The sequence below is a fragment of the Pipistrellus kuhlii genome, unplaced genomic scaffold (assembly GCF_014108245.1).
Source record: "Pipistrellus kuhlii isolate mPipKuh1 unplaced genomic scaffold, mPipKuh1.p scaffold_m20_p_21, whole genome shotgun sequence".
Taxonomy (NCBI): Eukaryota; Metazoa; Chordata; class Mammalia; order Chiroptera; family Vespertilionidae; genus Pipistrellus; species Pipistrellus kuhlii.
The window spans coordinates 12773595-12800302 of record NW_023425520.1 but is presented as its reverse complement, the minus strand read 5'-3'; the positions used below and the strand labels follow the sequence as shown (position 1 = coordinate 12800302).

The 26708-nt window shown below is 61.1% G+C and overlaps 2 protein-coding genes across 14 annotated transcripts in view; one reads left to right on the top strand and one right to left on the bottom strand.

Annotated features, from left to right (window-relative positions):
* CAMK2D (calcium/calmodulin dependent protein kinase II delta) overlaps positions 1-18752 on the top strand; it is a 146452-nt gene extending 127700 nt beyond the window's left edge. For 8 of the 13 annotated variants that reach the window (XM_045586042.1, XM_045586041.1, XM_045586038.1 and 5 more), the window contains 6 exons: positions 1404-1452; positions 6264-6339; positions 9581-9675; positions 10987-11215; positions 12318-12366; positions 17883-18752. In XM_045586042.1, coding sequence (XP_045441998.1) covers positions 1404-1452; positions 6264-6339; positions 9581-9675; positions 10987-11215; positions 12318-12357 — 489 coding nt within the window. In that variant the 3' untranslated portion in view covers positions 12358-12366; positions 17883-18752. Of the gene's footprint in view, positions 1-1403; positions 1453-6263; positions 6340-9580; positions 9676-10986; positions 11231-12317; positions 12367-17882 lie in introns of all 13 variants that reach the window. The other 5 variants (XM_045586034.1, XM_045586039.1, XM_036450118.2 and 2 more) reach the window with 3 other exon arrangements.
* Positions 18753-19462: 710 nt separating this feature from the next.
* Positions 19463-26708, bottom strand: part of ANK2 (ankyrin 2) — a 177211-nt gene continuing 169965 nt past the window's right edge. The window contains exon 54 of the mRNA XM_045586032.1: positions 19463-19476. The gene's annotated coding sequence lies outside the window, so the exon portion shown is untranslated. The remainder of the gene's footprint in view (positions 19477-26708) is intronic.

Genomic DNA, 26708 nt, shown 5'->3' with positions numbered 1-26708 from the left:
TTGTAGTCATGACACTTAAAATGGTCTAAGGCAGCGACTTCCCACCTTTCCCATCTCTGGCACCTTCGCTGGCTGCTCAGTCTGCGCAGTGCGTGGGTTCACTCCACCGCGGCGGTGTGCCGCTGTCGTCGTCTGTTCCACAGTCTGAGGGAAGCAGTCAGCGTCCCTGGCGGAACAGGCAGGCGTTGCATGTTTTCAACATCCTTGCGGCGTGCGGGTGGGAAGGCGCTGCCCTCAGTCCCTGACACCCGGAGCTGCTGAGGAGTGTCCCACGCGAGCCCAGGGTTTGCAGGGTGTCAGCCAGCAAGGCCAGTGCACGGCCGGGGCCGCTCGGTGGCTCTGCGGGTGGGGCTGCTGCATGGCTGCCTGGCTCTGTGGACGTCTGTGTGTAGTGCCTGCGCCTCCTCGCGAGCTGAAGGTGCGCCAGGCCTGGCCCCGGCAGGAGGATCTGGCTCTGGGTGGACGGAGACCCTGCACAGCTGACGGTCTTTGGTTTACATACTCGCTGTGGTCATCGTATAAGTGGACCGCTTTTTTGAATATTGAATCTCTAAAGCGGCGCTGGCTGGTGTTTTCAAAAGTTGTTCTTAGTCCCTGAGCACACAGCTGCCGAGAGGGAGTTGGTGTCCAGTTGTTTTGTTTCTGGCCTTCGGTCATTGGAGCGTCTTAGGAATGCGAGTTTCTCCGCTGGACCTGCTGGACAGAAAGGGTGCATACGCTGTGAGGAGTGGCCCCGGCAGGCACGGGCCTCGGCTGTGCTCCCAGCCCGGCCGCACTGGGCTCACAGAGCAGCTGTCTTTCGTTGTCATGACAGCCAGTGCCGCCTCAGAGTGAGAGAACCTAACTGTCCGGAGAGTCAGTGACTCGCTCTCATCCACGGTGCTGCCCGCGGCCGCTCCCGGAGGCAGTCCGGCTCTCGGCGCCCGCGCGCCTCGTGGGGCCGGAGCTCGCTCTGCAGGGTGAGACCCAGAGAGCAGGTCGTGCGGCCCTGCTCGTGCCCCCCGCCGGAGAAGGGCCGCTTCCTGGTGCTGGATGGAGGACCACGTTGTTCTGTTGTAGGTTCCGGCTCCTTAGGCTAATAGAGCCAGTTTCTCAGACACATAGAGCGAGCGCACCTGGGGCGCTGTGCTGACGGCCCTCAGTCCCGAAAGGCACGGCCTTAGGCTGTGTGCCATCGCCGCCGTCCCGCTCCGAGGTGAGGCCACGGGTGCCCCTTCCCCGTGTTTGCAGCGTTTGGCATTTCATTTCTGTGAACGCCGTAGGATGTGTCTGTCCGTTTGCATGCAGATATGCACATGCCTGCTGAGGGGTTTGCATGATGTGAGCATCACTCGCCGGTTTCCTAGGAAGAAAATAAGCCAAGCTGTTCACTGTCTGCAACGTGTGTGTTTTCCTCTCCACAGGAGTCCACGGAGAGCTCCAACACGACCATCGAGGACGAAGATGTGAAAGGTACGAGGAGGCAGGAGTGGGCGCCCCTCCGAGCTCGTGTGTGTCAGAACATGTTCGTTTTAAGTCACCAGTGCTATTAGGAATACAGAAACAGCGTCCTCTGTGTTAGCCTTCTATTGGAGTTTTGGTACATGTACAGACTTTGTCAGTCTTCCCACACGGCACTCCTTTCTGTACTCCACAGACAACAGGTGGGATCTTAGCAGGTTGTGGTGATGTTAAACTGGTAGTGACAGTTTAGAAACGTCATGCCAACTTGTGACTGGACCAGTCAGAAGGAAACACCTGTGCATGTGCTGCGTGCACCCAGGAAACCATTCCTGGGTGAGGAGGGTCTGCCGATGGCGGTGGCGGTGCTGAGTGGGCGTCGGCGGGCTTCCTGTCCTTAGTGACATAGTCCTGACTCCGCGGGGCAGCTGCCCAGGTCCTGTAGCTGAGCAGGTGTCTTCGCCACCCCTGGCACCATCTCATGCATGTGCACCCCGGAACCAGCCTCTGTCTCCCTGCTCTCTGGTCCGTGGCTGTCGCAGAGCGTTCCCCTGGGTAGCCTGGTTTGCATTGGGGTCCTGGAGACCCACGGTGTCACAGGAAGCAGAGCGGCATGGCTGGGGCAAGGCACTCAGCGGAGGGGTCCCTCGAAGTGAGAGATTTCACCGTTGGCATCAGAACAGCGGTGTCTCCATCGTCCGTGCCGTGCAGCCATGTCCTGCGGGGCCTGCAGCTGCGCTGTGCGGCGAGAGCCACGCTTCCTGCCCGTGAGCGGGACCGGAAGAGACCAGACAGTGCTGCGTGACAATGACCGTCTTGGTCTCTGGCTGGTGTCCAGATAACTCTAAAACAAGGAGTAACGTCCACGTCCACTGAAACAGTGCTCTGTGGGCCAGTCCACAGGTTTCCGTGGTGCTCGGGATATGGAATTCCTAACAAGACAGCACCGTGTGACGTACTGGGTGCACTCCAGGTCTGAGAGAAGACTGTGCTGGGTGTGGAGCAGCGGGGGAGGCTGTAAGGCTGCCTGGGGGCCCCTCCCCGGAGTGCCACCTGTTGGGACAGTTCCTTAGCGCGTGAACGAAGCCTGCCCTGGTGGTGGAGGAGGCAGCTCCCTGTCCGGGGCTGTGGAGCAGGGTTTGCCCTCGTGACAGTCACACTGTGTTTGGCACAACCGGCTGGCTGCGTGGCAGCGCCCTGGCCTGTGGCTGGTCCTCGAGGGCAGGTGCCTCTAGTGGCTGGTGACCTTCAGAGCAGAGCAGGAGATGGAAGCACTGTGCTGAGGTTTGACTTCAGTTGTGTTTTCTTTAAAAACAAATATAAAAACTCGCTGTAAGACAATGCCATGTTGCTTAGGTTGTAGTTTACATCCCGAACACCATTCACGCTGACACCTCCAAGACACGTGCCTCCATCCCCTCCCCTCCTGTCTTGTCTGTGCTGTGCACAGCGTCTGTCCAGCTGCACTGCTCTCCTGCATCCGAGTTCCTCACAGACGAGTGAGTCTACCCGGACGGGGTAGGGCCGCGTGTCTCCAACACTCCTGTCCCCATTGAACAGCGTGTCTCCTCAGCTTCGCCTCTGCCTACAGCCAGTCTCTCAGCCAGTCCTCCTGCTTGTCCTTCAGAATACACAGCTCCCACCCGCCCTTGCAGGAGTCTGCTCCAAGGTACCGCCATCTCTTCCCTCCATTTCTAACGTGACATCTCTGCCGTGGACTCTCCTACATCACCTGCCTGGTTGGAGCGTGGGCACGGGCAGTGGTCAGGGTGACCCGGGGATAGACCAGGTCAGGCGACACACTGCCTGGGCCCGCAGTGGCTGCAAAGCCCCAGGCCAGGCAGCAGGCCGCCTGGCCCCCTGCGCCGGCCCAGCCCCTGGACAGACGGCCTGGCCTCTGGTCCAGCAAAGTACAAAGTGGCTTCAGTAACTTAACTTTTTTATCTTGAGGCTCACTGAGCAGGTGACTTGTGGGTATTTCCTAAAAGCATGTCTAGTAGAAAGGTGGTGGTCCCCAAGCCTTATAGTTAAGTAGAATGTTACAGTTATTAAACCATTCCAGAGGCCAAAATAATGGCAGTGACGCTCCATGTTAACCAACAGGTCGACTTGTGAGGGTCCGGCCGCTAAGAACAGCTGCTAGTTGGCGGGAAACTGCCCGCGAGGCGAGGCTCCCGTTAAAGCACCAAAGCGTGAGAGCGGCCCTGGCTGTGGTTGCTTTTGCTGAAGCCACAGGCACCGCTCCCTCCCGGGGATGTGCAGGGAGGAGTCACGGTCCTGGCCCGTCACTCAGTGTCAGGCGAGCTCGGCAAGGCCAGAGGCATTTTAGTGCTTCGTTTAAGATGACGATTTCTGAATACGGAGTACGGAGCCGGCGCCAGGGGCTGGAGGAGCTGAGGAGCTGCTGAGCACCCCGCCTCGCAGCCCCAGCCGGCTCTGAGTGGGGAGAGAGGCCGCCTTAACCACGCTCCCTGCGCGGACAGCGAGCAGACAACCTCAGACAGGCGGGCCGGGCCCTGTGCGCCGCCCGCGGCAGAGGCACACCTTCAGGCGGAGCCCGGGTTCAGTGTGTTAGCAATCAGGGTCCTGGTAGAACACACAGCGCTCGGCAGCCAGGCAGCAGGCAAGCATACTTCCACGGAGAAGGTGTACACACGTGGTCTGGAAGGCGAGCACACGGAGCTTATCACCCTGACGCACGTGACCTGTCCTCTGCTCCAGGTGGACAGTCTTTCACGGTTGGCTAATTCAGAGGGCGGCCCCCAGGGGCGCTGCAAGCCAGGCGGCCAACATGGCGGCTGCCAAGTCACGTGGTCCAAAACGGTGGCTGTCTAACTGTTCTTTGGAGGAAAGATGACGTGTTCTTCTCACAAGTGTGAGCCGCCCGCTCACACTGGACGAGGTCCACTTGAGGCGTGAGGCCTGCTCCCTTCCTGCCGGCTCACGGCAGACCGGCTGGCTCCTGCGCCGGGTGCAGTGAGGAGCTCCCTCCACAGACCGGTGGCTCCAGAGGCCGCTGCAGCCTCCTGACACCGGGCCTCTCTGCCCTCCGCTCCCTCGAGAGGACTGGCTCACCGCGCGGCTTATCTCACTGCGCCTGTGCCGGCTGCTTGGGCCTCGCTTGTGGTGGTCCTGCCGGCCTGAGGCTGCGGCATCGCCGTCTGCTGGCACGGCGTGTCCCCAGAGGGACTCGTGTGCATAGACGGGTCTCTCCCGGCGTTTGCCGAGGCACTGGCGCGGCCAGCGCTCCGTCCTGGGTGGGAGGAGGAAGCGGTCGGTCCCCGTCAGACCTGTGAACACCTATTGGTAAACCAGCGACGTCCTGACGAAAGGGCTTGTCGCCACGTGCTGGCCAGAGAGGTGCCGGGCGCCGGCTGGATGCCAGCGACAGGGCGGGGGAGCCGGTCCGTCCCGGGCCTGCTGTGCTGGCACGCTCCCAGGTGGTATGGGGGACAGCTGTGAGCCTCTGGGAGGACTCGCAGGCTCCATGGAAAATGGGGGTCAAGGTGAGTGAGGGAGGAGAGCTGTGCTGACCCTGGATGGCGTGGGGACGTCTGCAGTCGGTGTGAGCAGGAGGCGCTGGAGCCTGACGGCCGGCTCCTCGGATAATCACGCAGTAGCTCCTGGAGGTGACTGCTCCGCGGGGCCCACGGGAGGTCAGCGGCCGACTTCTCCCTGCGCTGCTGGTCAGTGTGGGGCAGCTCGGCCTTGCCCGTCACCGGAGGCCTGTGAGCATGGGGCAGGGGCAGCTGCAGGGCTCAGAGAGGGACGAGCCGTAGCAACCAGGACACGGGGTGGCGGAACGGAGTCTGGGAGGCCCACGGGGAGCCCACATGGAGGAGGAGCCGGCCTTGGGGCCTTGCGGGGGTGGGGCCCCTGCTTTAGCACAGGTTCTGCGGAGTTCCGGGGTTTCAGGGCAACAGAGAGCGGCAGCCTTCAGGGTGCTGTCAGAGCCAGAGCCGACCCAGCCTCAGAGGGTCCCTGCACTGGTCACGTGGGACAGGAGGGCCCGGGAGGCAGCGGCTGTGCTGCCAGGGGGCTCAGACGAGGCCGGTGGCGGTGTGTGCAGGAAAGTCCCAGGTGGAACTCCAGCCACGCCAGCTGTTAGCGTGCAGGGTGGGCTGGGCGAAGGTCCTGCACGGGGCAGCGTGGACGCCCATGATGACCGTGTGAGCAGTGGCCCCGGCCCTGAGCCGTGCGGTCAGTTCCCTGAAGGCCCCTCAGGGCACGGGGCTCTGGTGGCTTCCTTGTGCGGAGCGGGAGCGCAAACGCTGTGGGTGGGTCTGAGCATTGACCTATGAACCAGGGGGTCAGGGTTCAATCCTGGAGGTCAGGGTACATGCCCAGGCTGAGCATTGACCTGTGAACCAGGAGGTCAGGGTTCATGCCTGGCTTGCTGGCTCTCCCCCTGTGGGGCGTGCAGGGGGCAGCCGATCAGTGTTTCTCATCACTGATAATTCTCTCTCTTTCTCCCTCGTCCTTCCTCTCTCTGAAATAAAAGCATTTTTAAGCCTAAAATTGGAAATAAACCTGGTACTGAGCTACGTTCATTTTAATAAAAAATAAGAACAGAACCTGGGCCTCCGGGCGCTGTGCACAAGCAGCAGGGCGTGGCCGCCTGGGGGCGCAGCCCTGACTGCGGTCCTGGGTGGCCGAGAAGGCCCCAAGTGAGGAGCCAGGTCGGTGGCCGCTGCTGAGCCGTGTGAGGGGAGACGGCTGCCTGGGGCTGTCCGCTGTGGCGCCGGAGGGAGGAAGGCCGGGAGGGGGGTGCGGGGGGAGGGTGCCTGGGCCTCGTTCTCACCGGCCTGTCCCTTTGCCTTTAGCTCGGAAGCAGGAGATCATCAAGGTCACAGAGCAGCTGATCGAGGCCATCAACAACGGGGACTTCGAGGCGTACACGTGAGTGCGGGCCGGGGCTGGGCCGTGTGCGGGCGGGCGGGCGTCCTCAGGGCCCGGGCTCATGTCCGCAGCAGCCTTCCTGGCGTTTCCGTGCCCAGGAGTCCGGTAGGCGCGTCAGCGTTTCAGGAGAGGAGGACTTCTGAGAGGAATGGGGTTCTCAGTGAGCTCCACCCCTCCAGGCAAAACAGGCAGGAAGCAGAGAGGACAAGGGCACTCAACATGTCCTTGCAGTTCCGCAGGGTCGCCAGGGAGAGGGGTGCAGGGCTGAGGGGCGCGGGGAGAGGAGCACAGGGGAGAGGGGCATGGGGAGAGGGGTGTCAGCAATGTCAAGCAGCCTCCAGCTTCAGCAGCTCCGCCTGACTGTGAGGTGAAAACTGGTCTCAGCTCCCTCTGCCCCGGCTGCTCCCCCTGCCCCGGCTGCTCCCCCTGCCCCGGCTGCTCCCTCTGCCCTGGCTGCTCTCTCTGCCCCGGCTGCTCCCTCTGCCCTGGCTGCTCCCCCTGCCCCGGCTGCTCCCCCTGCCCCGGCTGCTCCCTCTGCCCCGGCTGCTTCCCCTGCCCCGGCTGCTCCCCCTGCCCCGGCTGCTCCCTCTGCCCCGGCTGCTTCCCCTGCCCCGACTGCTCCCCCTGCCCCGGCTGGACCCCCTGCCCCGGCTGCTCCCTGGCAGCAGAGAGGGTCTGACTGTGGTTGGGCCGCCTCGGTAAAGCAGAGGGAGTGGCCGCCGTGAGGAGATGACTGGCTGGCTGCCTGAACGGGAAATGGAGGCAGACAGCAGCAGGAGGGCGTAGCGAGCAGAAGCTCCCGGGCGGTGCTGAGCGTAAGAGCCGCCCTTGGCTGAAGCGCATTGGCTGCCGTGGGAGGAGACGGTTAGGCAGTCCCTCACCGGAGGCTGAGGATTCCACCACAAGTGTGTCACCTGGCCCTGGGCTTTGCGTCTGAAATGTGGACAAGACCCCGAGCCCCCGAGACATGTGTTGAAGCGACGTTCCTAACAGATGGAAACACCTGTCATCGCAGCCGCAGACGGGCAGAGAGATGGTGGTCTGACGGCCCATGCAGTCACTGAAGGTCAAGCGGGATGTGAGCGTGTTTCCAGAACATTCCAGTGGCATCAGCATAATGGAGAGAAAACGAGAGATTGTTTTTAAAAAGGAAAAAGCTAGGCTGCTTTTGGGGGAACAAATTGGGGATTCCCACTTTTTCCCGAATTCGATGTGAGGAGTTATTTCCCTAAGCATCGGCTACACTGGGCGGCACCTGTAGACAGTGACAGCGTGAGTCTGAATAAGGCCGGCACTGCTCCCCACGTTACATGTGTGCTGGTGCAGACATGCACATATGCGTTTGTGCAGACTGCTCTACAGGGTGTGTGTGCTGGTGTATATGTGCACATGTGTGGACTGTTCCCCAGATTACGTGTGTGTGCTAGTACAAGCCTCAGCTCCAGATGTGGCCCGGAGTGACACCTGCCCCCGCGCTCCTGCTGGTAGACGTCGCACCAGGTGCCCTTCCAGACAAAGCCGCTTCCTGCTCAGCTCCAAGTGCACGCATGTCCCCTGTGGGACAGGAGTATGCTCCCTTGGGCACGGCCAGGCAGAGTGGCAAGCGGGACTCCCTGCTTCTCCATTCAAAGGGCGTTTCCAGCGATACGCTCTCTCGGAGACCCTCAGTCCTGGTGCCCTGGCCTGTGGTGGCCTGGCTGCGCCCTCTCTCGTGAGCCATCCGCCTGAGACCCTGTCCCGAGCACGCACCCACAGGCCACATGCAGCTTCCTGAGCCGTGTCTTAATGCAGAGTGCTACGGGAGGGACACGTATGTGCATCGTGCATGAGAGAACGGATGAACAGGTTTTCAGATGGATGGAGCCTCGAAGGCTGGCTGAGGGGTTGTCATAGCGAGTGGTCTCAGTGAGCGTGCGGTGGGCGAGGAGGAGCTCGGCTCCCCGGTGCTGACAGCCACGTCATCTCTGGAGGAACCCTAGCCCCGCACAAGCCTGTGGTCACCATGGCAACACTGTGCTTCCCATGGCTCCTTAGAAAGAGGCTGGATGTGTTGGCGTTGAGCTTGACACCACCAGCCCACCGGAGTCTCAGGCAAAGCCCACGCCCCTCCCACGCCCCTTCCAGGCTTTCTGACCACGGAGCAGCCACCATGACGCTCCATCTATAACTACATCCTCGGCGTTCTTACCCTCAGCCCCGCGTCCTGCGAACGGGCTGCAGAGCGCAGTGCGTCTGCCTGTGATGTGGGAGTTCTGTTGGCAGTGAAAGCGTCCTCCCGCCCCAGGGGGGACTTGCCCTGTGGAATCTGTGTGCCGACCCAGCAGAACACGGATTAGTCCAGAACCCTTCTGTTGCGGCTTCCGTCTCCCGTGTGAACGTCCATGAATTCTTCACGCCCAGAGCTTGTGTCACTCCCTGGGATGCCCTCCGATCCCGGAGCTGCTTCCCGCGTGCCCCGGGGACTTCTGCACACCCAGCGATGCTCCAGCAGGCCACCCGCGCCCCAGGCCCACTGCGTTTCAGCTCTGCCAGCCACCCCCTGCCTGCCCACGCCCTCCAGGAAAACTGCCCAGACGGAAGAGCCAGCTCCAGCTCCTTCCTCTCCTCAGTCTGTCCGTCTCGTGTGCTAGTGGCCTGCTCATGGAGACTGCTTATTCCGCTTTCAGGTTCATTGCTGTGCTCTCATCGCTTGTTTAGCACAGTACCTGCCACATGATGGGTGTTAAAAGAAAGCCATTGGCTCTCTGAAGACGTATTTAAACAGGGCAGTGCTTTGTTGAATCGGACTTCTAGGATTAAAAGGAAAACTGTGCATTTGAACCACTCATTAACTCCATGTTGAAAGTTAAACTTTAAGCAGAGGATGCCTAAGCTTGTGAGCATTGCAGGAAGTGTGGGATGTGACAGCTGCTTTCACGGCGGTCAGACAGACAGTGTGTCACTATGGAGAAGGGGTAACAAGTCGCCCAAACGTGTTCCTTTCAGAGCCAGAGCGGGCTTGGTGGGCCAGGGCAGCGTGTGCACACAATCCCTTAGAGCTGGAGCAGCTGCGGAGGCGGGAAGGCGCCTGCTGGACCCCGTGCCAGTCTGCCCGTCACGTGGGGGCTGCTCGGGGTTAGAGTTGTGTCTTTTAGACTCTTCTCACGGACTTGGGTGAACCAGAATGGATATGTGTGAAACAACAAGATACGGGAATTCTTTCATTGATAATTTTCATTGTTTTGTGGTTTTTTTCTTACAGAAAAATCTGTGACCCGGGCCTCACTGCCTTTGAGCCGGAAGCTCTGGGCAACTTGGTAGAAGGGATGGACTTCCATCGGTTCTACTTTGAAAATGGTACAGTCATCCTACACCCATGACATAACTTTCCCCCCGATCTTGCACTTTCTCCCGTTTGCAGGTTATTTGGCTCCTTTATGCAATGAGTATTTTCAGTATTTCAAATTGAAAAAATTGAAAGGGTTCCCTGGCTGGTGTGACTCAGTAGACTGAGAGTCATCCCATGTACCAAGAGGTCACAGTTTGACTCCTGGTCAGGGCACTTGCTCAAGTTCCAGGTTCGATCCCCAGTGGGGAGGCAGCCAGTGGATGTTGATGTTTCTCTCCCATCAATGTTTCTCTCTCTCCTTCTCCCCCCCCCCCTCAAAATAAATAAATAACATTAAAACATTGACAGGGTTAAAAGTGTTAGTGTGTTTTGAAAAGTACCAGGTTTTGTATAAAAAGTAATGCTGATTGAATACACCCGTATAAGCCCCAGTAAAGGTGTGATATAGGCAGCAAAGTGAATTCTCCAAAAATGCATTATTTCAAGTTTTCATAAAACATTGTTCATATGAAAAAGCAAAGAAGCTGACAGTCAGAGAGCAGCCCAGCCCCCCGGTGCTCCCGTCAGAGCAAAGGCCAGTGGCCTGAGGCCGCAGGTGAAGGCTTTGTGGTCTCCGAGACCACGCTCAGAGCAGTGACAGAAACGCCTCCCCGGACGTGGGCGGCTCTGGCGAGCTGCGTGAGGGCCCGCCCGCAGGCTCAGCCTGTGGAGGGAACGCCTTGACTGGTCACTGGCTTCCCAAGACTCCGAGGTGGCCTCCCCTCTGCCCCAGCTCCAGGGGAGGGAGCGGGTCTGGCCAGCAACGCCTGCCTGACCAGCACGCTCCACACGGTGCCCTCCGTGCCCGCCGACCTCCGTGGGCACGGCTGGTCTGGCGCCAGCTCGTGCATCCCCCCAAGCCCGGGAGCAGGTTTGCCCAAGAGTCAGATGGCTCACCCTGCTGGGGGCCTGTGAGGACCTGCGCCCTCTGCTCGGACCTCCACGCTAGTCCTCCTGGCAGCACCGCCAGTGCAGCCTTGGCTGCTCCCTGGTGGGCAGCTGGGGCCTGGGTGGGCATGCTGAGTGAAGGGCCTCCATGACTGTTCCACAGCTCCCACCCGGCAAAGACGGAGCCTGCCCTGCCTGTCAGTCTGTGACCACTTCCCGTCACAGACACGTCTCCATTCTCCTGCCGACCCACGTGTCCCGCGGCCCTGCCTCCGAGGCCCTGCTTCTCTAGGAAGCCCGCGGATCGGAGGAAGGAGTGGCTTTCGCTTGCTGATGCGCTGAAGGGCGGGTGGTTCTGCACATGGGAGCTGAGTGCTCTTTCCTCTCTGCAGCTCTGTCCAAAGGCAGCAAGCCCGTCCACACGATCCTCCTGAACCCGCATGTGCACCTGCTGGGCGAGGACGCGGCCTGCATCGCCTACATCCGACTCACCCAGTACACGGACGGCGGCGGCAAGCCCCGCACCATGCAGTCAGAGGAGACGCGCGTGTGGCACCGCCGGGACGGCAAGTGGCAGAACGTGCACTTCCATCGCTCGGGGTCCCCTACGGTGCCCACCGAGTAAGTGTCCCCCAAGTAAGTGTCCCCGTGGTGCCCACCGAGTAAGTGTCCCCCAAGTAAGTGTCCCCGCGGTGCCCACCGAGTAAGTGTCCCCCAAGTAAGTGTCCCCGCGGTGCCCACCGAGTAAGTGTCCCCCAAGTAAGTGTCCCCGCGGTGCCCACCGAGTAAGTGTCCCCCAAGTAAGTGTCCCCGTGGTGCCCACCGAGTAAGTGTCCCCCAAGTAAGTATCCCTGCGGTGCCCACTGAATGAGTGTCCTCCAAGTAAGTGTCCGCACTGTGCCCACTGAGTAAGTGTCCCCCAAGTAAGTGTCCCCTAGGTGCCCACTGTTAACGAAAAAAAACATTGAAACCTGTAAAGAATTTTTGTGAGTTTATTTGAGCCAAAGTGTCCACATATGACGGGAAGCAGAGCCTCAATGGATTGAGATAATGCTCCGAAGAATGGCGGGTTACATTTCTCTATTTATACACTGAAATCAAAGGAGGGACATAGGTGGGTTACGTGAAATTCATGGGTGATGGAGTAAGGAGGCGGGAGAAAGCAAAGCGGTGGGAAACCCCTGGGATTGGATAAAAAGTAAAATGATGCCAAAACTGGTTTAGCTCAGTGGATAGAGCATCGGTCTGCGGACTGAAAGGTCCCAGGTTCGATTCTGGTCAAGAGCATGTACCTTGGTTGTGGGCACATCCCTGGAAGGGGGTGTGCAGGAGGCAGCTGGTCGGTGTTTCTCTCTCATCGATGTTTCTAGCTCTCTATCCCTCTCCCTTCCTCTCTGTAAAAAATCAATAAAATATATTAAAAAAATAATAAAATAAAATGATGGACACACACTTAGGTGAGTACAGGAACAATTAACATGATAAAGAAGGAATTTGAGGCATCTGTCCTGGCGCCCACCACAGGGGCTCCAGATAAAGGGAAGTAACAAGTTACCCAGACATCTCACAGATATGTTATCTTAGAGGCAAAAGGCAAATGGGCTCAGTGATGAAGATCGAAGTTGATCTTTGGGAAAATATCGGCCTAGGACATGACTACCCACTATAACCTGTTTGTAGTTAAAATATTTAATTTTCAAACCATCTTTTGTGGTTATTTTAGGTCTCTGAGTTTGCAAGACTGCCATGCAGGCCTCCTCTGAGCTTATCAGGTTAGCATGTGGGTCTTTTCTTTCACACCACCGAGTAAGTGTCCCCCAAGTAAGTGTCCCCGCGGCGCCCACCGAGTAAGTGTCCCCCAAGTTAGTGTCCCCGCGGCGCCCACCGAGTAAGTGTCCCCCAAGTAAGTGTCCCCGCGGCGCCCACCGAGTAAGTGTCCCCCAAGTAAGTGTCCCCGCGGCGCCCACCGAGTAAGTGTCCCCCAAGTTAGTGTCCTCCGGCGCCCACCGAGTAAGTGTCCCCCAAGTTAGTGTCCCCGCGGCGCCCACCGAGTAAGTGTCCCCCAAGTTAGTGTCCTCCGGCGCCCACCGAGTAAGTGTCCCCCAAGTTAGTGTCCTCCGGCGCCCACCGAGTAAGTGTCCCCCAAGTAAGTGTCCCTGCGGCGCCCACCGAGTAAGTGTCCCCCAAGTTAGTGTCCCCGTGGCGCCCACCGAGTAAGTGTCCCCCAAGTAAGTGTCCCTGCGGCGCCCACCGAGTAAGTGTCCCCCAAGTAAGTGTCCCCGCGGCGCCCACCGAGTAAGTGTCCCCCAAGTAAGTGTCCCTGCGGCGCCCACCGAGTAAGTGTCCCCCAAGTTAGTGTCCCCGCGGCGCCCACCGAGTAAGTGTCCCCCAAGTTAGTGTCCCCCGGCACCCACCGAGTAAGTGTCCCCCAAGTTAGTGTCCCCGCGGCGCCCACCGAGTAAGTGTCCCCCAGTAAGTGTCCCCGCGGCGCCCACCGAGTAAGTGTCCCCCAGTAAGTGTCCCCGCGGCGCCCACCGAGTGTCCCAGCCGCCAGGCTGTCACTCAGGCGCTGCTCCCAGAGGGCAGCACACGTGGGAGTGGGTAAAAGCCAGGAGTGTCCAGTTCTCCGGAGGCGGGCCCATGGGTCCGGTGTGGGCTGACCGCGCAGCGCCTCCCTGTAGGGCCAGGCGGAAACCAGGGCGCCTCGGGCTGGGCTGTGAGTACCACTCGGGCCGTGTGGGAGGACGGCTGACGTCACTGACGCACGGGCAGTGGGGGTGAGGGGGGGATCGGAGCCCTCTAAAGTGTCAGTGTCACCTCGGGTGCCTCAGCCCAAGGCCACCCACCAGCTGGTCACAGACGTCATTCACTGACTTCTTACTTTGTTATCTTTTCTATTTAGATCAGTTGGGGTGACATTCACCATGAACATACAGGTTTCAGGTGTGAGTTTCTGTGTGACAAGATCGGTGCGTTGCACCGTGTGTCCACCACCCAGAGTCACATTTCTCTGTCACCTCACATTAGGCCCTTCTCCCCCAGCCTCTTCCCTCTTGCAACCCCCACTGTTCGTGCTGACTGTTCCCGAGTTTCAGTTTTATAACCCACGTGTGAGTGGAGTCACATGGCTCTTAGCCTTTTCTGGCTGATGTTTTCACCAGCACAGTGTTCTCAAGGTCCCTCCATGGCACTATTTCGTCCTTCCTGGTGGCTGAGTAGTATTCCATTGTGTGTATGGACCACGTCCTCTGTGTCTGGTCCTCTGCCACAGGACACTGTGGTTGTTGCCATGTCTTAGCCACCGTGAATAATGCTGCAAGGAACACAGGGGGCATATATCTTTGTGATACATGATTTCGAGTTTTTTGGGTACATACCCAGAGAGGGACTGCTGGGTGGTATGGTAGCTTTATTCTTAATTTTCTGAGGAATCGCCAGACTGCTTTCCATAGTGGCTGTAGCCGTCTATATTCTCACCAGCAGGCAGTGAGGTGAGAATATTTTCTCCACACCCTCTCCAGCACGTGCCATTGCTTGTCTTATTGATAATGGCCACTCTAACAGATGTGAGGTGGTATATCATTGTAGTTTTGATTTTCGCTTCCCTAATTGCCAATGAGGTTGAATATCTTTTTATATACCAGTGACCTAGTGCATGAAATTCGTGCACGGGTTCCCTCAGCCCAGCCTGCACCCTCTCCCATTGGGGACCCCTTGGGGGATGTCCAACTGCCGGTTTAGGCCCAATCCCACAGGCCTAAACCAGCAGTTGGACATCCCTCTCACAATCTGGGACTGTTGGCTCCTAACCACCCACCTGCCTGTCTGCCTGCCTAATTGACCCTAACTGCTTCTGCCTACTTGATCACCCCTACCTGCCCTCCCCTGCCAACCTGATCTCACCCCCAACTGACCTCTATGCCTTGGCCACCACCACCGTGGATTTGTCTGGAAGGAAATCAGATGTCTGGGATATGGCTGGTCGACTCGATATATGTAATTAGCATATTACTCTTTTTGGTAGTATAGATAGATTATATAGGATAGGATTGCTTATCAGGAGATCCTCTTGGCAAAAATATATAATCCCTATATATGGACTAATAGCCAGTCATATGCACTATACTGCCAAACCAGTAATTAAAAAATTGAACCACTTTCTTATACCTTACACCAAACAACTGTTGCCCTTAAAACCCTTCCTCAGCCTCCACCTTAGGTTCTGCCTTTTCAGTTCACCCAGATTAGGTTCTGATTGGTCAGTTTCTATGCCAGTCAGCATCAAAAGCTCACTTTCTAGGCAGCCATTGGCTCCTCACACTTCACCCAGATTTGGTTCTGATTGGTTAGTATCTATGCCATTCAGTGTCTTTGAGCCTATCTCCAGGCCTGATCAGAGACGGGACTGATGAGCAGCCCCCGTGGAGGCCTGGAGAGAAAAGAGGCAAGGGCTGATCAACAGCTGCCACTGAGGCTACAGATCAGACCCTGCTTCTCTCCCAGGCCTCTCTTCAGGCCTGATCCGCAGCCCCCTCTGCAGTCAGTGCTGGGTCGCTGCACCCTCAGCAGCAGCAGTCAGAGTGCTGGGTTGCCATGGCTGCCTCCAGGACTGACTTCCAGTTGGTGGAGCCTTTGTTCGTTACGTTTTTATATATTAGGACTGGATATTCATATTTCTTAGAGGAGGTGTGTTTTCAGGTCCTCTGCCTACTGTTGGAGTGGGTCGCTTGTTTGGTGTTGAGTTTTATGAGTTCTGTATATTTTGATCAAACCTTTGTGGGAGCTACTGTTGCAAATATCATCTCCCACCTGGTTGGCCTCTGTTTTTTCGTCAGTTACTTCTGTGCAGCTTTTTATGTTGATAAAGTTCCATTAATTTGTCTTTGCCTGTACTTCCCTGGCCTTTGGGGTCAAGTTCATAAAATGTTCTCTACAATCCATTTGGTACCTATATTTTCACCTGTGTAACTTATTGTTTCAGGCTTTATATTTAGGTCTTTGATCCATTTTGAATTAATTTTTTAATGTTTTTACTTATTTCAGAGAGAAGGGAGAGGGAGCTAGAAACGTCAATAATGAGAGAGAATCATTGATTGGCTGCCACACACACACACACACACACACACACACCACCAGGGAATGAGCCTGCAACTCTGGCATGTGCCTTGATGGAAGTCGAACCAGGCATGACTTCCTGGTTCATGGGTCAACCTGAGCCAGACAAGCCGGGCTTGAATTAACTTGTACATGGGGACAAACTGCAATCCAGTTTCATTCGTTTGCATGTGGCTTTCCAGTTTTCTCAGCACCATTTATTGAAGAGACCATGTTTACTCCATTGTGTTTTTGGCTGCTTTGGTGAAAATTATCTGCCCATGTGCCTGTGGTTTTATATCTGTTCCATTGGTCTGTGAGTCTGTTTCTCAGCCAATGCCATGCTTTTTTGATTATCTACATAAATTATCTACATATATTATCTACAAAATATACTACTCTGTAGTATAATTTGAAGCTGATACCTCCAGCTTCTTTCTTTTTTTCTCAGGGTTGCTTTGGCTGTTCGGGGTCTTTTGTGGTTCCATACAAATCTGATGATTCCTCATTCTATTTCTTTAAAAACGGACATTGGGATTTTGACAAGGAATGCACTAAATCTGCATATTGCTTTGGGTAATACGGCCATTTTAACTGGTTGATTCTTCCAACCCTTCCTTGAGCACAAAATATTTTTCCATTATGCTCTGTCTTTTTTAATCTCTTAATAATGCTTTGTAATTTTTTGTATATAAGTCTGTCATGTTCTTTATTAAGTTTATTCCTAGGTATTCTTTTGGTTGCAATTGCCAAAGGAATTGTTTTGTTTTTGTGGCATGTCTTTTTCTGGAGTTTCGTTATTAGTGTAGAGTAGGGGTGTCTAACTCAATCAGAGAAGGGGCCAAAATCTAAAATCCAGCCTAAATCGCGGGCCGAATGGTTTACTGAACAGTCATAAACTGTCATTGTGATGGAAACGCAGCGGAGTGCAGTGATGACAGCGCGGTGCGGGCCACATTGCAAGGCCTGGCGGGACGGATTTGGCCCGCGGGCCTTGTGTTTGACACATGTGGTGTAGAGGAAGGCAGTGGGTTTGCACAATGATTTTTGTATCCCACAGCTTGACTGTGTTTGTTGTTTCTGGTTTTGGTGGAGTCTTGGGATTTTCTCTGCAGCATCATGACGTCCGCACAGGCGGGCAGAGGGACACGGAGGAGCCGGCAGTGCGTGGACCCGGGCTGGGTGGAGGGCTGCAGTGGAGGGCCTGATGGGAGCAGGGCTGATGAGAAGCGAGAGGGTGTCTCTGTGCAGGTGTGGCCTCTCCTGATCTCAGCGGTTCTCTCGCCAGGTTCACCCCTTACTGTCTAGGGGGAGGGGTGAAGGTCACACAGCGCACACTCACTCACCCCAGAGATTCGCCCCGTCCAGACCTCGCCAGGTGCACGGGGATGAGGCTGGGTCTGTCAAAAGTGCATCCACAGGGAGAAACGAGAAGTGGACCTTCAGTCTAAAGACCATGCTGTGCACAAGGAATGTCACAATCATGAGAAACCCAAAGAGGGACGGGACAGATGGCCGTCCACGTGCAGAGGGCAGCGTCCTACAGGCCGAGGCGCCCCGTCCTAGTGTCCCCGAGCCGCTGTGCCGAGGCCGTTAGCGCGGCCTCTCGCCCACTCCTGTCCCTCGCGAAGCACTTCCTGGTGGCCAGCCTCTCGGGCGCGCACCCCGTGTCCTGTGAGCGCCACTGCCTGGCCGGACCGGGCGCCCAGAGCTGTGTGGCCGCTCCCGAGTTTTCCCCGCGTGACGCGCAGTGGGGAGCGTGCAGGGCTGCGGCTGCGGCAGCAGCACCGCCTCCTGCAGGCCTGGGCCTGGGCTGCCAGCTCCGGGGCCTCAGTCATGCAGACAGGCCGCCTGCCGCTCTGGGGCCTCGGTGCCCTCCTGGCTCCCAGAGCTGGGCTTGCTGGGCTGGCGCACCTCACCCCGAACGGGCGAGGCTGCCGTTAGACGGGCCTTCTCTCCCCCGGGCGGGAGCCAGGGGCACTGTATCCTGTCCGTTCCCGGTGGCCTGCTCCTTCCTCACTCGCTGCTCCCTGTGTGGAGCCTGGCCGCACTCGCAGCTCTGCCCGTGCTGACGGCTCCATGGGTGTGGTCTCTGGCACACGGTGTGGGTCTCATGACGGCCGCTCCCTCTAGGCAGACCTCAGCGGGCTCGGCCCCGGAGGCCGTGGCTAACTTCTCCCCTTCCTCCTGGCAGCTAAGCACCGTGCCACGCCGGCCTCGTGTCTCCGCCCCGGACGACGCCCTGGCGCCTGCGGAGGCGGGAGGCGGCCGGCCTGCGCCGCCCCGCCATCGCCCTGCTGTCCATGTGTGCCGCGGACAGCCCCCGGAGGCCGCCCAGGCCCGAGGACCGCCTGCTCCTCGCCTGCTCCTGCCAAGACGCCGCGGCCCTCGTCCGGACGCGTGCCCGCGAACGTTCCCTCCACTGCGGTCCCCGCTCCGGTGTTTGACAGAACGGCCAGACCCTGTTCCTGGCGGGTCCGGGCAGCTCCGGGACCGCTGGCTGACCTTTCTGTCCCTCCGATCTGCTCTGCTTTCTCTCGTTTCCCATTTCTAATTTTCCCATCCCCCTCCGCTTTGCTGCCGCTGTGTGAGAAGTGGGTGTGTGCAACCAAAGGGAAATGGAGCTTCCCACCTTCAGGGCCGCCCGGGCGGGCCGTCCTCACAGCGCTCCGAACTTGGGGTGACTGCGCTTCTCGGGGTCTCGGTCACACTCTGGGGGCTCCCTCCCGGGCCCCGGGCAGGGCTGGTGTGGGCCCGCCCTCCGTCCGCTGTCCGTGTCTGCCGCCCGCTGCATGCCCGCGTGGTCCGCCCCGCGCCCCCCCCCCGCAGGAGCAGTGCCCGCCGCCCGCCCTCCCGGTGCCCTCCACGCGCACGTGTCAGTCAGTGAGCGCCTCGAGCTGTGAAGTGGCCGCTCCTCCCTGTGCCCCCTGCGCGCTGCACGGGGCACGCTGCCTGCAGGGCACGCGGGCTCGCGCTCCGTGCGGGAGCACCGCCGCTGCCCAGGCCCTGCGCACGCTCGCCGTGCGGCCGACGTGTTTAAGTTAATAAACCTGTGGTTTCTGCTGGCGGCGCGTCGACTCCCTTCTTAGGAACGGGCTCTGGCGCCGTGTGCCCGCGGGGCGCAGCGTGAACTCGTCCCTAGGCGAGGTGCTGGGAGCGGAGGGTCCCGCCCAGCCGGCGGACCGGACCTCGATCTCAGTGCTCAGCTGCACCCTCCCGCCGGTTGGTTACCTGTGTGTCCAGACCATCCTCCCCGCAGCCCAGGCTCCCCTCCACCACCAGCTCCCAGTCCTCGTGGTCTCCACCCTCCCCAGCCTCGTCCCCTCCGTGGGCGCATGGGGGGAGAGGGGAGGGGCTGGGAGGGGGGAGGGGGAGGGGCTGGGAGGGTGGGGAGGGGAGAGGAAGGGGCTGGGAGGGGGGAGGGAGAGGGGCTGGGAGGGGGGAGGGAGAGGGGCTGGGAGGGAGGGGAGGGAGAGGGAGAGGGACTGGGAGGGGGGAAGGGGAGGGGCTGGGTGGGGGGGAGAGGGGCTGGGAGGGAGGGGGGAAGGGGAGGGGCTGGGAGGGGGGAGGGGAGGGGGGAGGGAGAGGGGCTGGGGGGGAGAGGGGCTAGGAGCGGGGAGGGGGAGTTGCAGCTGAGGGGGGGCTGGGGGAGGGGAGGGGAGGGCAGAGGGCGCACCCTGGTGGCCGCCGTGGGGAACTGGAGCTGCAGGAGGCCAGGCCTTGAGTGGCCCCTCTGCCCTGGTCAGGGAGCGAGAGCACAGGCCGGGGCGGGAGGCTCTGAGCGGGCGGTGCGGGGGCTGTGGGAGGGCTGGGAGGGCCTCCCAGGGAGGACGGAGGGAGGAGCCGAGTCCGGCAGGCCCGAGGGGCCCAGGCTGTGGTCTATGGCCTGCGAGCACTCGGCGGGGGGAGGGGGGGGCCCACACAGCCCCGCAGGCCATGGAGGCGGTGCCGGCTCCCACTCCCTGGGCCCTAAGGCCCCGTCATCATGAACAGGTTTTGACAAAACAAAAGCCACAGAAAGGAGCTTGAAGCCAGCCTGGTTGCTCGCTGAAGGCGGCTCAGGCCGGGTCCACCTCACTGAACTGCCCAGTGGAGTCCTGAGCGGCCGAGGCCTGTCAGAGCTGTCACTGTCTCCATGGCGACAGGCCGCCCGCACCTGTGTCGCTCCCACGGGTGTGGCCGGCACGGCCCCGCCGGAGGCCACACTGGCTGCTGCCACCCCCCTCCTCAGCCCGCCGAGACCCCTTTCCCCAGGCCCCGCACTGGGTCCTGCTGTTCCCAATGGGAACCCAGGGGCCTGTGCTTGGCTGCGGCCCCCCAGGGCCCCCCGCGCCCCAGGCAGGTGGGCCGGAGCCCGCGGACAGCTGTCATGTCACCCCATCCGCACCAGAGCCGGCCCCTCCCTCCCTCCGGAGCCTCGCCCAGCGTGGACCCCGCTTCTCTGGGGTCTCACCTTTGTGCCCGCCTCCCGCCAGCGCAGGAGGAAGCCGCTCTGGGGCCTCCCTGGGCCTGTGCTTCCCCTCGGGGTCTGCCCTGAGGAGCCGCGGGCAGTTATGCACCAGCCGGGGGAGCGCGGGACCCTGCTCCCTCCTGTCCGCGGCGCGGCCGCCGGCCACACCGTGAACAGGCCTGCCCTCCCTCCTCTCGCCGCCTTCCCCTCCTCAGCACACACTTCCTTTCAGAATGAACCAGGGCCCCGCCGTGACCCGCCGTGTCCGGGGGTGTGCGGGACGAGGGCCACACGAGGCTCCCGCTGGGCGGGTGGCCCTGCCTTCGCCTCGCCCTCCCCAGGGGCCGCGCCGGCAGCCGGTGGCTCGGCCGGGCGGGCCTGGGGGCCGGCCCGAGGGGCTGACTCGGAAGGACGAGGCCCTGGCGGCCCTCTGGTTCTGGTTCTCTGTGGCACAGCCGGCAGGGCATCCGGAGGGGGAGGCCGGCAGGGCATCCGGAGGGGGAGGCCGGCAGGGCATCCGGAGGGGGAGGCCGGCAGGGCACCCGGAGGGGGAGGCCGGCAGGGCATCCGGAGGGGGAGGCCGGCAGGGCATCCGGAGGGGGAGGCCGGCAGGGCATCCGGAGGGGGAGGCCGGCAGGGCATCCGGAGGGGGAGGCCGGCAGGGCATCCGGGGGGGGAGGCCGGCAGGGCATCCGGAGGGGGAGGCCGGCAGGGCATCCGGAGGGGGAGGCCGGCAGGGCATCCGGAGAGGGAGGCCAGGCCGGCAGGGCATCCGGAGAGGGAGGCCGGCAGGGCATCCGGAGGGGGAGGCCGGCAGGGCATCCGGAGGGGGGGGCCGGCGGGGCATCCGGAGGGGGGGGCCGGCAGGGCATCCGGAGGGGGAGGCCGGCAGGGCATCCGGAGGGGGAGGCCGGCAGGGCATCCGGAGAGGGAGGCCAGGCCGGCAGGGCATCCGGAGGGGGAGGCCAGGCCGGCAGGGCATCCGGAGGGGGAGGCCGGCAGGGCATCCGGAGGGGGAGGCCAGGCCGGCAGGGCATCCGGAGGGGGAGGCCAGGCCGGCAGGGCATCCGGAGAGGGAGGCCGGCAGGGCATCCGGAGGGGGAGGCCAGGCCGGCAGGGCATCCGGAGGGGGAGGCCGGCAGGGCATCCGGAGGGGGAGGCCAGGCCGGCAGGGCATCCGGAGGGGGAGGCCAGGCCGGCAGGGCATCCGGAGAGGGAGGCCGGCAGGGCATCCGGAGGGGGAGGCCAGGCCGGCAGGGCATCCGGAGAGGGAGGCCGGCAGGGCATCCGGAGGGGGAGGCCAGGCCGGCAGGGCATCCGGAGGGGGAGGCCGGCAGAGCATCCGGAGGGGGAGGCCAGGCCGGCAGGGCATCCGGAGGGGGAGGCCGGCAGGGCATCCGGAGAGGGAGGCCAGGCCGGCAGGGCATCCGGAGGGGGAGGCCAGGCCGGCAGGGCATCCGGAGGGGGAGGCCGGCAGGGCATCCGGAGGGGGAGGCCGGCAGGGCATCCGGAGGGGGAGGCCGGCAGGGCATCCGGAGGGGGAGGCCGGCAGGGCCCACAGACTGACGCAGGTTTGGCCGCTGCGGAGGCCGAGCGGGGCCCGGGGCTCGGTCCAGGGCTGGGGCCGGGCAGCGGCAGCCGGATCCTCCTGTTGCCGGAGGGGCAGCTCTGTTCTGGTCACGGTGACTGATTGGGTGAGGCCGCCAGCATTGGGCGGGCTCTGCTGCTCTCCGCACCAATCAATGCTCCTCACGTCCAGCACCTCACGTAGCCAGAGGGACACCCGCCCGCCAAAGCCCACGGCCGGCCCGGCCAGGCGACAGCACAGCCTCGCTGGTGTCCGCGGTGACAGGGCGGAAAGCTGGGTGCCTCCTGTCCAAGCCCCGAGGGAGGAGCAGCGGCTGATGGCATCCACGCCAGTGGCCAATCTCAGGAGAAGGAAATCCCAAGAAATAGAACCCCTCCTGCGACTGTAAGACTGGAATGAAAGCCAAGACTGGTTTGGCTCAGTGGATAGAGCATCGGCTTGGGGACTGAAAGGTCCCAGGTTCGATTCCAATCAAGGGCATGTACCTTGGTTGCGGGCACATCCCCAGTAGGGGGTGTGCAGGAGGCAACTGATTGATGATTCTCTCTCATCGATGTTTCTGACTCTGTATCCCTCTCTCTTCCTCTCTGTGAAAAATCAATAAAATATTAAAAACAAAAAACAAAAAACTTAAAGCTGATCACATCACTCCCCTTCCTAAAAAAAAAAAAAATGGAATGAAAAAGGGTTCATAGCCGAGACCAGTTTGGCTCAATGGATAGAGTGTCGGCTTGGGGACTGAAGGGTCCCGGGTTCGATTCCGGTCAAGGGCATGTACCTTGGTTGCGGGCATGTCCCCAGTGGGGGATGTGCAAGAGGCAGCTGATCGACGACTCTCTCATTGATGTTTCTTACTCTCTATCTCTCTCCCTTCCTCTCTGTACAAAATCAATAAAATATATTTTAAAAAAAAAAAAAAAAGGTTCATAAAACCGAGGGACCATTTCTCAGTTCAGTCTCAGGACACATTCCACTCCAACGTAATTGGCAACGGCCTGGCTGGCGTGGCTCAGTGGCTGAGCATTGACCTTGAACCAGGAGGTCAAGGTCAGGGCACACGCCCGGATTGCAGGCTTGATCCCCCATGTGCAATGACTATCATTGATGTCTCCATCTCTCCTTCTCCCTTTCTGAAGTCAATTTAAAATTACTGGGCCGCCTCATAAAGGTATCCATGACATTTCTTCACACTTTGTTCTTGCAAACCAGCCAGGTGTCTCCACCCCTGGATAACGGGGTGCAGTCCCCGGGCCTGGGTGGGGACCCGCCCTCAGCACCAGACCTCCAGGAGCCACGCAGGCTGGGCCCGCACTCCGGGACGCATGTCCACAGCCCCTGACGGGCTCAGCCTCCCTCTGCCCCCAAGCACCTGGGCCTGGAGGACTGGGCTGCCAGCGAATGGCCTAGGTGTCTCCAGCCCTCCCTCCCCTCCCCTGCCCTTCTCTCCCCTCTTCCCCTCCCCTGCCCTGCCCTGCCCTGCCCTCCCCTCTTCCCCTCCTCTCCTCTCCTCTCATTTCCCTCATCCCCTCCCTCCTCTCCCCTCCCCTTCCCAGGCCTCCTCCCCACCGGGACCTGAACTAAACATGAGCTCCGTCCCTGCAGATGGACAGCGGGGCGGGGGCGGGGGGAGGCAGCCCGGACCGCAGGAGGGAAGGGGCTGCGCAGGAGTCTGACCTGCAGACCTGGCTCCCCATCTCCTAGTGGGAGGTCCGCTGGGCTGTGGCTGCTGGAGCCCCCGCCCTGGGACCCTCAGGAAGCGTCCCGGCCCAGCCCCGTGCGAGGGAGAGCACCCCGCTCCCTCCGGTCGCCCCGACTCCCTCAGGCAGGCCTGGTGCCCCAGCGCCCCCCGGGCCCTCCCGGGCAGGGAGAGGACGGAGAGGCGGGTGCAGACCAGGCTGGACAGCCCTCTGGCTCCCCGCTCCTCAGCCTCCCCCAGCGACTCCTGTTCCCCAGGCTCACCTGCCCTGGTGGGTTAGCTCCCTTCTCCGGGGGCCTGTCCCTTCTCCGGGGGCCTGTCCGCGCTCCGGGGGCCTGTCCCTTCTCCGGGGGCCTGTCCCTTCTCCGGGGGCCTGTCCCTTCTCCGGGGGCCTGTCCCTTCTCCGGGGGGCCTGTCCGCGCTCCGGGGGCCTGTCCCTTCTCCGGGGGCCTGTCCCTTCTCCGGGGGCCTGTCCGCGCTCCGGGGGGCCTGTCCCTTCTCCGGGGGCCTGTCCGCGCTCCGGGGGGCCTGTCCGCACTCCGGGGGGCCTGTCCCTTCTCCGGGGGCCTGTCCGCGCTCCGGGGGCCTGTCCCTTCTCCGGGGGCCTGTCCCTTCTCCGGGGGCCTGTCCGCGCTCCGGGGGGCCTGTCCCTTCTCCGGGGGCCTGTCCGCGCTCCGGGGGCCTGTCCCTTCTCCGGGGGCCTGTCCGCGCTCCGGGGGGCCTGTCCGCACTCCGGGGGGCCTGTCCCTTCTCTGGGGGCCTGTCCGCGCTCCGGGGGCCTGTCCCTTCTCCGGGGGGCCTGTCCCTTCTCCGGGGGGCCTGTCCCTTCTCCGGGGGCCTGTCCACGCTCCAGGGGCCTGTCCGCGCTCCGGGGGCCTGTCCCTTCTCCGGGGGCCTGTCCGCGCTCCGGGGGCCTGTCCGCGCTCCGGGGGCCTGTCCCTTCTCCGGGGGCCTGTCCGCGCTCCGGGGGCCTGTCCCTTCTCCGGGGGCCTGTCCGCGCTCCGGGGGCCTGTCCCTTCTCCGGGGGCCTGTCCGCGCTCCGGGGGCCTGTCCGCGCTCCGGGGGCCTGTCCCTTCTCCGGGGGCCTGTCCGCGCTCCGGGGGCCTGTCCCTTCTCCAGGGGCCGGTCCGCGCTCCGGGGGGCCTGTCCACTCCCCGGGGGGCCGGTCTGCGCTCTGGGTGGGCGGTCCGCGCTCTGGGGGGGCGGTCCGCGCTCTGGGGGGGCGGTCAGCGCTCTGGAGGTCGGGGGTTGGCGCTGGGACTGGAAGCCCCATCCCTCAATCCCAGAGTCCCCTGGCAACCAGCCCGCCTTGGGTGCTGTGCTGAGGTCGCCTTCTCCACAGAACAAAGGACCTGATCCCTTTCACCTCTTGGGAAACTCCAGGGTTTCCAGGGTGCGAGCAGGAATTGTGGGCGAGACCAAGTACGAACGGCAGACTGTGGTCATCTGAGTGACCACATACAGTTCTGGTGCTCACTAATCCGCAGGTTTTCCACCAAACGCGGCGCCCTCTGTGCTGGTCACCGGCTCCCAGCCGCCAGCCTTCCCTGTTTGGGCCCCTCACTGCACGGTCTGGCTGAGCCATTAACTCGTCCATTTGGAAGGAGTGCACCCCGAACCCCGCCCGGGGGAGGGTCACAAAAAGGGGTCCCACCGGAACCTGGGGCGCCCCCAGGAAAGGGTCCTGAGGGAGCGGGAGTGTGCCCACAGGCTCCAGCGGGCTGCAGCGCACCAGGCGCCTCACCCCTCCCGCCAGCCAGGCCTCAGCGCAGCCCCCAGCTCTGCCCCCCTCATAGGCCCTGAGGGGCACCTTCTGCCCCGCACCCACCTCTGCCTGGGCTGGCCGCCTCTCCAGCCTGGCACCACCTCTGGCCTCAAGAAGGCCGGCCATTCTAGTCCTCAGGGTTCAGGTCATTTACATAAACACAGTTGTGTAGCAGATTTTATTTTTCTAAAATATCTTTATTGGTTTCAGAGAGGAAGGGGATGGGGGAGAGGGAAACATCAATGATGAGAATCATTGATGGGTTGCCTCCTGCACACTCACAAACACCCCCACTGACCATGCTGGCTGTGCTGGACATAAATTTTAATTTACAAAATTCAATAATATAGACTTCATAAAATTGGAAAAACACTCTGTAAAAGAATTTGGAGAATAAAACAAAACAGGCCACACACTGGGAGGAAAACCTTTCAAACACACATTGGATAAAAGGTTTCTGCTCAAAACACACAGAGCTCTGAAGAAACACCCTGAGCACTGGTGGGACTGAGTGACGCCCCGGACGGGGTGCAGTGTGGGTGCCAGGGCCTGGCAGTGCCGCCCGGGACTGCCCGTGAGCCTGACGAGGAGCATGCGCCGTGCTCTGCCCGGCTTCTCCGCCTTCGCCAGCTGGCACGTCTGTGCGTCCGCTGACCTCAGCCTGTGGAGCCCCTGGCAGGCCCTCCTCCTAACGGGAGGGCCGGGAGTCCCCGTCCGCCTGCCTCCGACAGGAGCTCCAGGCGGAATGGAGGTGTGCTTCCCGGTCTCCGGCTCCTCCGCTCCCAGGCGTCCTCTCTGCTCCTCCAAAGCCGGCCGGGACCCCAGCGGCAGGCTCAGCGGCTGAGCGTCGACCTATGAACCGGGAGGTCAGGGTTGATCCCGGTTAAGGCCCGGGTGGTGGGCTCCGTCCCCTGTGTGGGGTGTGCAGGAGGCAGCCGATCCATGATTCTCTCTTATCATTGATGCTTCTCTCTCTTTCCCTTTCTCTCTGAAATTAATAAAAATATATTTTAAAAAGAAAAAAAAACTGTTGAAGCCTAGATTTAAAAAAAAAAAAAAATCACCTTCAGTCCCGGCTCAGCTGCTTAAATCTTAATCCTGTTTGGACTGATTCTCAGCCAACACATACAGGAATCAACCAGTGAGTGCAACAACTACTCCATCTCTCTCTCTCTCTCTCCCTCTCTCTCTCTCTCTCCAATCAATCAACCAATCAGTAAAGTCACCTCCACGTCTCCTCTCACTTCTCCAGGACTCGCTGAGGAGAGTTTTCAGACGAGGGGGAGGGAGGGAGGAGGAGGGCAGAGAGAGAGGCACAGGGACGGCGGCTCCTGCAGGCACCCTGCCCAGGCTGGGAGCAGACCTGCGCTGAGGGCCGTGCCCGCCGGGGGTCGGCGTGGCCCTTCGTCTGGGCCCTTCGCCGCGGGAGCCTGTGCCTCCTCCGCGCGGCGGTGCTGAGCGGGGAGACGGCTGGGGCGGCTGCGCGGAGCGGCTCCATCTCTAAAGCCGGCCCCGTGCCCC